Source organism: Xylaria bambusicola (genome assembly GCF_022495145.1).
Source record: "Xylaria bambusicola strain CBS 139988 unplaced genomic scaffold F5B22scaffold_1, whole genome shotgun sequence".
Taxonomy (NCBI): Eukaryota; Fungi; Ascomycota; class Sordariomycetes; order Xylariales; family Xylariaceae; genus Xylaria; species Xylaria bambusicola.
In genome coordinates this window covers 2,281,343-2,291,241 of record NW_025953554.1, presented here as the reverse complement: position 1 = coordinate 2,291,241, position 9,899 = coordinate 2,281,343, and the positions used below count along the sequence as shown (strand labels likewise).

Genomic DNA, 9,899 nt, shown 5'->3' with positions numbered 1-9,899 from the left:
AAAACCTTTTTTAAAAAATTAAAAATAAAGCTAAACATTATAATTATAAAAAGGTAATAAAATAAATATAAAAAAGGAAGGAGGAAAAATAAAGAAATATATAAGGTAAACAATTAATTATTATAATAAAAAATTCTACTATAGGGCTATAGGGCACTACTATATTGCTTTAAAAAAAAGTATAGCTTAAAATAAATAATATAATATATATACTATATAACTATATTATAAACAGATTTAGACTTATATAATTAAAGTTAATTATATTTAAAAGAAGGAAGTACTATTATAGAATTAAAGAAGCTTAATTTTTAATATATAATATAAATTAAGGAATATTATATATAACGCTAAAAAAGGGAATAAGGGGTAAAAATTAGAACTTCCCTCCTTATATAATAATAGAACAAATATATAAAACCATAGTTGGGCAGTACTATAATATAAATACGTTAGCCGATCTTATTAGTTCAACCGCAACTAAAGAAGATCGTTTTTCGTAGCATTCATATAACCTAGTTCAAACCCATAGAACAAGGCTAGAATCCACAGCGGACATAATAATTGGAGGAAATTGAAGTAAAAATCTCCTACGTTTACTCTTTTTCAGCGTAATCTTCCAAACAAACAAATGAGCGAAAGCTCTTCCGAGAAGGGAAAGGGAAAGGGAGTTCACCAGGGTTCGACGGACAACAAGGGAGCTCATCATAATAATGTAGTAACAGGTAACGTTTCCGGGTATAATGTTATTACTGGTAGGTGGCCACGGTCTATTTGAATTGTCAAGTTATGCTGAATGTTTCAGGGGTACTCAATGTCACTATTGAGTCTGCAACTACCCTCACCGATGCCATCAGAGATTTTACTACGCGAGTGGCTACTACTAGTTTGAGACTCAAATTAGTTGGAGATAAGGTCAGCACCACCTCTACCGTCTTGACTCGCATTAGCGACTTGGTGATGAAGCAAGCAAAAGGGGAGAATATTACAACACCGAAAGATGAGCAAAACACTGCAAGTACGGACCAGGGAGGTAAAGTTGGCAGCGCGTCCGGTGATCTAGATGGAGGCTCCGACGCTCTGAAATGGCAGTGTTTCAAAGATATGAGAGAGGCGAGCCAAGGCGCGCACAGTCTTTTCCAGCACATCACCCAGAAAATCAATGATGCCAGTAAAACTCTCCCTCAGCTGAATGGCCAGAATTCAGGGCAACTAAGCAGGTCAAAAGTCGAGCTATCTGACGATGAACGAGCGAAGGTCTTTCTGAGGGAGCGTGATATCGATATAATGGAAAATGAAATCGAGTCACACAAAATAGAACTACAATTGACATTTACTGTGTTTCAGGCCGTGCTGTAAGTACGATTATCTTATAAATGACAACATGAATTGCTGATAATGATACCTAAGAAATGATGACAGAATCGAGGGCATGAAGCGAATCATGTTGGATATGTACAAGACAATGAAGGGCCTAGTAGATGATATCACACAGACATCTCAAAATCGCACAAATCCAGGTATACCAGGGAATAAAGTTGGCCAGTCTACTGATCGGTCAGATCCCTCGACCGCGCGCCCTAACTTACAACCTCTAAATTCTCTCGACAGCTACCGACTAGTACATATATACATGGGTTGGATATTCACCAAAGCTCGGCCTCCTAGAAACTACCACGATTCAATCCCGACATCTAGAGGGCCATCTTGGGAGTTTTCCGTTCCCGTTGAACTGCCTGTCTCAACTGAAGAGCTCTACTTAATGGTTTTGCGTCAAATCTCCCAACGTTCGAAACTAGATACGACACTCTGGGATGACTATGAAACACTACGAAAATCTAGACGAAAGCGAGTACTTCTTGACAATCTACTGAGAGATCAAAACATTATATTGCAGAGAGAATACCCTCAGCTGGAATGGAAACTAGCAGGCTTGGCGGTCACAGCTCGAAGGTCGGCTGAGGAGCTGGGGACAATTCAAGTCATTCTGAAAACGCATCATGTTCCTGAATCTCAACATGGTACTCCCAAAATAAGTGATAGAGGTCAAAAATCAGTTGGTACAGCTGCCGGTAGCGTTTTTGCTGGTGAGGTTAGAGTCTCCCCAGGCAGTGGCCGTGGTGAAGCCACCAGAAGTGGTTCAACGAACCACGCTAGGCAAGATCAAAATGGCGTGAATGGAATCACTGACGAGCCGGTATATGTACAGCCCTATGCCCCTTATCGACCACAACACGGCTTCACGAAAGGTAGACAGGGTGCAGAGTTACATCAGCCACAGCTTGTTTTCGTCAAAGAAAGAAAAGAGGGTAGTCAGTATAAACATGTGAAGGAGAAAAGCATACATTGGTGGTGGCCGTGGTCTAATCGGAGAGGCGCACAAGTCTATGTCGAGCTTCGTGGTCAGGGAAGTAGAATAAAGAGCCGAAGGCATGGAAATGATTCCAGATCCACTACCCGGGTTCAGCTTTCGTCGCAAGTAGCGTTGGATCCGAGTTCACCTTCAACACTACAGCATACTTCGGCTTGGAACGGTCAGGTCAACATGCCTTCTGGATCAGGACAAGGGCATGAGCGCATAAATAACACACGAAGGAATACTTATGAGATGACACCCAGAGAGGAGGAAGCGATAGTTGAAGAATTATTCGATGAATGGGACGCAGTGGTGGGCAGAACGAAGAAGGGGAAACGGACCCGGTGGTATTACGGTAACGATGATGTGCGAGGTGACGATTCAAGTGTAGGAGCCAGTCGAAGATTGATGAGAAGAGTTGAAAGGGAAAGCGGAGTCAGGATAAGGGAAGAAATAAGGCAGAAAGAGCAGATGAGGATGGTTCAGATACCGCCGGTAGTGAGAGTGAACGGAACGACGCCACGAGCAAACGAGAGGCTAAGGACGGTAAGGAGGGTGGAACCAGAGCCGCCTGTTATACACATTACAGAGAGACATTTTGGGAGATATTTAACAATGTGACATAAAGCCAAATATATTTCCAATATCGATATAATTCATTCCTGATGAGCTTAACGTTGCCAGCTTTGTCCTCATTGTTACACGTGTAACCTCTGTACCAGCTGAAATATGCAGTTCACCTTGCACTTCGGCCATACGAAGGACCATTGCAGGCTATTCATGATCTTTCAAGACATGCAGGCAACATTGGGCAATATTGGAAAGTGAGGTTATACAGACTTTGCTTTTTGAAACAGACCCCAGAGGCCTAGGCGGTCTGGGCTAGCAGACCAGTTGTATATAGAGTCAAGTCAAGCCACCAACAGCCAAGAAGGAGTTGGTTGGTCAAGAACTTATGCAGCCCTAGTTGATCATAGTAATCTGAATTGCCTAGATTCCAAGCTCAGTATTACTGCCCTTGTTATACTAGCCTTCGCAAAGAACAGCCGTTGTGATAGATTATTGAAGGAAGGGGAGGACTTAGCTAGCTTTCGAGTAGTGGTCTGCAAAGCCTGGCTTCCTAAGGGTGTCCCGATGGTTATTTTAGCTGCTGCTATTGTTAGAAAAGTCAGCGCCGCCCACCGACTAAGTATTATTTTGTTTGATTGCCAGATAACTTGACTAATTAAAACAAGATAAGACCTTTTAGATTATTTTATAAACCAAAACATATTTTTGTACTTGACTCCTTTAATTGCAATTAATTGTAAGTAATCTTTTGATTTTTGATTTTTTTTTTTTTGATTTTTTTACAGGGTTTAGGCATTAGAAAGTTATTGTTGAAGGCTTCGAAGATCGGAAGGTTGTAGGTGACTGACCTAACCTGACCTAACCCCTGTCCTGTCCTGTCCTGTCCTGACCTAACCTAACCTACCACATTAAGTGTAGTACGCGGTGTGTAAGGGGGCATCAACGCGTAAGAGGGACGTCAACGTCTGAGACATTTGGGTAAGCTATTTCCGTACTCTCTAAACTACTCCGTGCGGGCTAATGACGACCTATAAGGCTACTTCGGTTTATTTGGATTACTTGGTGACCAGTTACAGTCAAGCCAAATATAGATTCTAGCCAAGTAGGTCAAATAAGGCCAAAAATGGGCTCAAATCAGAGAAAACAAGGTAAAGACAAATTGCTTGACTTGTTTTGACTGTGTGCGGCGCTGATCTGAAAAGTGGGTGTAACAGGTCGTCCTTCAACTGTAAGTGCTGGTACAGTTGTTCTTGCCAAACCCTTCTTCTCAAGGACCACATACTCCGAAGATAACGGGGCCTAGCGATCCCTTGGCCATATTCCAGCGGTTTGCCATACCTTTCTGGTGATTCTAGGCTTCAGAACATCATCGCGGTTCGCTTTATACGCTACTATCATATCTTTCTTCGAAGGCTTCACACCAAGGCGGCCGGCGGGCATAAACTGAAGCTCTTTTTGCAACTTTTTCTTCAACAAACCGAAGACTCCGACGTCCAACGGCTATACAACATGGCTGCAATAAGGTCCATAAAACAAAAGCCATATCTTATTTGACAGGCAGGTCCAGAGGAACTCGTTGTTTGTATAAGAGTCATGGCTATCATAGACCAACACACACCATATATTACCGAAGCGGCTACGGATATGGGGGATAAATAGTCACTTGATTGCGATAAGATTACTGGCCCACCCATTTGAAGAGCAGTCAAATCGCCAGTCTTCGAACAAACTACGGTTTTTATCTGGAAACCACTGCGCTTGAACTGTAAATCCCTTCCAAATCAGCAACGACGGTAAGGCTTCACCTCCAACGCTAACACACTCAAGGGCCATGGTCCATTCGCCTTTTTCGATTGCTTTCTTAAAAGTATGGCGCATCAAGGCATCGGAGATCACCCAATGGTCCTCGCCAACGCCTTGGCCCATACCCATCTCGTCTACATTGAAGAAGCGTTCTAGCGGGGTATTTGCGATCTCCGGGACCTCGAGGGGGTCGAAAAAGAGGTTAATATTGACCGCTGTCGCACCATTAACGCGTTTATAGTTAATAGGACCGTTTTTTTCATCCAGTCGGGGATACCGTGGCCAGTAACTGACTTTGTCCGGTCCGTCAACTCGATGTTGCATAGTCGGTAGCCACTCTAGCCTCTCTTTCAGGTCGGCTACCCGCTTCATTGCCGCATCGTAACTGCCTCTATTCGACTTCGAACTAATTATTCTCACACTGTCGTTATCATTCCTACTACCTTATAGAGCCTATTGAGTGGTGGCCCCGACGGCCACTCTGAGCTAGATACGGCCAGTATGGCGGCAGCTCACGAGATAGTTGCGCTGGCAGGACTCTAAGGGGCAAGGCTTGTTAGTAAATGGTTAAGCCTGGTGGAATATGAAGCCAGGATGACTACTGTGTAAGAGAATTGTCGTGCGAGCGAATAATGCACCGAGCTTGTGTAACGAGGGGATAGTCAACCAATCTGGTAGTACGACTGGTCAACTGCAAGCACACCGCAATTGCTTTCAAATGAGGCATTGACTAATGCGTGGCTAGAGGGGGCATCGTCGTTATGAGTAGTCGATACATGCATGTTGTAACATAGGGTCAGCTCCTCTATGCCACTTATGCTACGGAAGATAGGCATCCTGCACTTATTTTATAACTATATCCTCCGATCGGAAGGGAATATTCCAAGGTACGTGGTATATTTAACCCGCACCAATCCATCCAAATGAACCCATCAATTCTAACAATACTATGTAGCAACTATGCCGAAGAGCCCGCCCTAGTGCTCAATACCCAAGGTTGGCATAAATTCAAAGCGAAGGCATAATCAAAGCTGATATTGTTATAACCAACGACAAATTGGTTAAAGATGTCCGATTCCGTGTGATAGTAGAATTTCCATGCTGGATGTACTTGGTTGTATATTCCCCTTCGGATACGACCCCTCCTACCCCTAACTAAGCTGTTTCTCGCCTGCAGGAGCTGAAGTCGGCGCTGCGCTCATGAGGACGAAATCGGACCCTGGTAGTACGCCACAATCAGAACCCACCGCTCACTCTGTCGGGGTACATACTCTGACGACATGGCATTGTCAGACGAGGCAACGTTTGGTAATAGTGTGCGGTGTGTTGGGGCTTTCTGCACAGTAACCTTAATCTCCTCCGGATTGGGCGCAAAAATACTCTAACCAACCCGGAAATAATTGATATGTAGTAAGTATTGATGCTATTACCTACCGTATCCTATCGTGTCGTCTTTCAGCGAACCATATGAACTGTCATTTTGGGGTCAGACTGATCACTGCATCTTGAACATGCAACGGGCGGTCATCCTACCACACCTATATAGACGGGTGACATGTAATTGGGCAATTCAACTGCACGGCGAACCGCTTAGCGCCTTAGAAGACAGGATGCTACCCTCTGTGCTACAGTGTTCGATGCGCGTTGTAAATGTGACGTGTAGCGTATTACCTACTGTATGATATAGAATAGTAACGAGCTGCCGCGCACTGCTACCTTGTGGCTGTAATAAAACATACGTAGTCCTTCTATCGCATGAAAGAGGAGAAACTTGTAATAAGTCTATCTTGTTGCTGTCTTACGATGTCGTTATTGCAGGTCATCGTGTTGGGTTCACTTTTACCCTTATGGGCATTCTGTTACTGGATACTTCCATACTTTACGACATACAAACATCTAAGACACCTTCCTGGGCCATTTGTCGGCAAGTTTAGTAATCTGTGGCTTGCACTTGGTGCTCGGAATGGCCGGAAGTATGCTTGGGGCAAGTAAAATCTCGTTCACGTTTCGAAAACAGTTTCTGTCAGGGGCATTTGGCACAAGGTTACTTCATAGAATGAAGTCGTTCTACATTTTGGAATCGTCCAAGATTAAGGCCCATAGCGATAATTGCTAACTCCAGGCGTTACAGTACACGAAGCTCACCAAAAGTATGGCCGAGTCATCCGCGTAGGCTTCAATCACGTGTCAATAGCCACGCCTGAGGGCTTGCGCGTTGTCTATGCACATGGCAATGGTTTCTTGAAAGAGTATGTGAACCTTGAAGCCTAAGAGCCTTGTTCAAATGTTGAGAGATATTGTCTATAACGTAGTATCTTTTATAATGCTTTCATCTCCGGTGTCCCTGGCCTATTCAACGTCCAGGACAGGGCGGAACACACAAGGAAGCGCAAGATCGTTGCTCATGCGTTCTCTCCTGGCGCAGTACACGACTTCGAGCCTTATATGTCTGCAAACCTCCAGCGATGGGTTGATCAATTGGACCGAATAGCAGCAACCCCGGACAAGGATGGGTACGCGCGTCTCAACATCATGCCTTGGTGTACCTTCATTGCCTTTGATATTATAGGCGATTTAGCTTTTGGAGCACCTTTTGGTATGGTCACACGAGGACGAGATGAGTGCGAGTCTGCTCGACCGGGCGAGCCCGCTACGTATGTCCCGGGTGCTGAAACACTTAACCGAAGAGGAGAGATAAGTTCTACTCTTGGACTACTGCCTGCGTTACGCCCTTGGGCCAAATACTTACCCGACCCCTTTTTCTCAAAAGGCCTGCAGTCGGTAAACAACCTCCACGGCATTGCAGCTGCGGCGGTTACGAAACGGCTTGAAAATACGGAGGGCACGCAGTCAAGCATCCCAAAACGTCGAGATATACTGGAGATGCTTTGTTGCAGCAAAGATGCTGAAGGAAATGCAATGCAACGAGATGAACTAGTGTCAGAAACGCTCACACAGCTGATTGCTGGCAGTGATACTGTATCGAATACTGTATGCGCCATTATATACTGGATTCTTCATGGTGAGCGGCAGAGGCCAGGTACGGTAGTGCCCCGATTGCAAGCCGAGCTTGATGAAGCAATAGCTGCAGATTCATCAATTGCCGCTCACGCAGAGGTCAAGAACTTGCATTTCCTTCGGCTCTGTATAGACGAAGCTATGAGGCTTCATTCAACCTCAGCTATCGGTCTGCCTCGGATCGTGACAACAAAGGATGGCGTGTTCTGTGAGAACGAGCACTTCCCCGAAGGGACGGTTCTGTCAGTGCCAAGCTACACGCTCCATCATACCTCGGATATATGGGGACCTGATGTTGAAGAGTTTAGACCTGAACGTTGGCTTGATGCGACACCACGACAGAAGATGTCGTTCAATCCGTTCTCCTTCGGCCCAAGAGCCTGTGTTGGTCAGAATGTTGCGCATATGGAACTAGCGCTCATCATCGGCACTGCTTTTCATCGCTATGACTTCAGACTGTATCAACAGAAACTTGAATCTCACGAAGGTTTCTCAAAGAAGCCCGAAGAATGCTGGGTAGGAATTAAGCTGAGGAATGTCGAAGCATAGTCCCCGACAATATACGAGGCTGTTATCACAACTCCAAGATCTGTTAATAATGGCCTGTGCGAATAGGGAATAGTTTGAGAGGCAGTGTTGGTAATAATAAGAGTTAACACTAGAGTGATATAGCTACACGTGTACGACAAAGCGCATGTATCTTCGTGCTGAAGATACCTTAGGGCAGAATGTTACCATCTTACACAGCATCTAATGTACGCAGCCGAATCACAGAGGGATAAACTACCTAGGTAGGTACCTATGGCTATATAACTGCCTCCCATAAACCGCTCGGCGCTATATGATATCTAAATGAAGGCGGTGCCGCATTGATACGAGAGGTTACATTGAAAATTACTTGCACAAATATGTGTTTGTATTACTCCAAGTTAGCCAAACGTCTCCGGTCATGGCCAAATGATGTATCATGTAATATATTTCGGTCCCAAGTCCACTATCAGCCTCCTGAGAATTCTTCAGACAATCGCAGTGAGTCGGGCGCCTTAGTTCGCAAGTATTCGCGGACTATACGCCAGAGTCCCCCTGACCATGTCATCTACACGAATATACCGAGTCACATCTGGTAGCAAAGGTTCGACTGTCACGCATCACAAGGGTCTTGAAGTATGAAGAATAATGAATTTATCGCAGATTACATTGACAGGATAACCGAAGTCTTAGCCCAAGCCTTCCAGGATGATCCCCTCTATGCATGGCTGTTCCACCACTTGCCCCTCGCTGAACATGAAGATCTGCTTCCTAAACTGTTCCGCGGCTACTTCAAGCAGAGCTCACTAAACAACAGCATGTTCCTCGAGGTCGACGGCTTCGGTTGTTGTGGTGTTCTCATGCCGCCGGGCGCGAACATCAAGAACCCGCGAACACTGCTACGAGCAGGACTTGTTCCGGGCTTATTCACCATAGGGCCGAGAACGTTCAAGGTACGTGTCTATGTTGGGCACACATATCGGCAATTGCTAAAATTGGGTAGCGAGCGTTTTTCGATTACGGAAGCGGGGTCGAGCCTATGTTACACAAGGCTTTTACTAAAGAAGAACAGAAAAGTCACTGGTATGTCTTCATGATGGGGACAGCGGTGGGCAGGCGCCGCCAGGGCCTCGCATCGGCGATGCTCAGAGATATAATAGATCGAGCCGGGAGGGACAAGCGACCAGTCTGGCTCGAGGCCACAACTAGAGATTCTCTGCGGCTTTACACACGCCACGGGTTCCAAACTATCGGTGAAGTGGTGTTGGGGAAAGGCGTCGTCGACGCAGCGGGCTTACCAAGGAAAGGCGGACCTGGTGTGACGATCTGGTGCATGTGTTGGCGACTGTGAATATGGAATCATCGTCGTTCTACTTCGCCTATGATCAGTCACGCTTGATTATTTCCTTATTGGTGGTCTGATACAAAAGCGATCAACGACGAGAGTACCGTAAGAAACGCTGTACATATGCTATCTCTAGAGATAGATCCTAGTACCTCACCAACATTTCTCCCCCTTAACATCCGATCGCATCTTACTTTTCTCAATACCTTGATTTTATTGACCTCGCCACTGCTACATCAAGACCCTATTCCATCCTCTGGTCAATGCTTTCACCAGGAA

At 45.3% G+C, this 9,899-nt stretch overlaps 3 protein-coding genes across 3 annotated transcripts; all 3 read left to right on the top strand.

Moving 5' to 3' along the window:
* Positions 1–547: 547 nt before the first annotated feature.
* F5B22DRAFT_584657 (uncharacterized protein) lies at positions 548–2,978 on the top strand (the record flags this gene model as incomplete). Its single annotated transcript, XM_047973440.1, has 3 exons — positions 548–755; positions 806–1,355; positions 1,411–2,978. The coding sequence occupies exons 1-3, from the start codon at positions 632–634 to the stop codon at positions 2,975–2,977; spliced, it is 2,241 nt and encodes a 746-aa protein (XP_047836723.1). The 5' UTR covers positions 548–631.
* Positions 2,979–6,009: 3,031 nt separating this feature from the next.
* On the top strand, positions 6,010–8,296 carry F5B22DRAFT_632724 (cytochrome p450 benzoate 4-monooxygenase; the record flags this gene model as incomplete). The annotated part of the gene is made up of 4 exons (XM_047976726.1): positions 6,010–6,027; positions 6,548–6,713; positions 6,861–6,978; positions 7,042–8,296. The coding sequence occupies 4 exons, from the start codon at positions 6,010–6,012 to the stop codon at positions 8,294–8,296; spliced, it is 1,557 nt and encodes a 518-aa protein (XP_047836722.1).
* A 309-nt stretch (positions 8,297–8,605) lies between these two features.
* On the top strand, positions 8,606–9,804 carry F5B22DRAFT_31399 (uncharacterized protein). The gene is made up of 2 exons (XM_047970641.1): positions 8,606–9,228; positions 9,279–9,804. Exons 1-2 carry the CDS (start codon positions 8,914–8,916, stop codon positions 9,624–9,626), a joined length of 663 nt encoding a protein of 220 aa, XP_047836721.1. The 5' UTR covers positions 8,606–8,913; the 3' UTR covers positions 9,627–9,804.
* The last annotated feature ends 95 nt before the right edge of the window (positions 9,805–9,899 follow it).

What these genes read in the sequence shown, in the direction of transcription:
- F5B22DRAFT_31399 (XM_047970641.1), top strand. Translation starts at nt 8,914, where the DNA reads ATGAAGAATAATGAATTTATCGCAGATTACATTGACAGGATAACCGAA. An exon ending in TAGGGCCGAGAACGTTCAAG is followed by an intron (nt 9,229 to 9,278) that starts GTACGTGTCTAT and finishes AAAATTGGGTAG; the next exon opens with CGAGCGTTTTTCGATTACGG.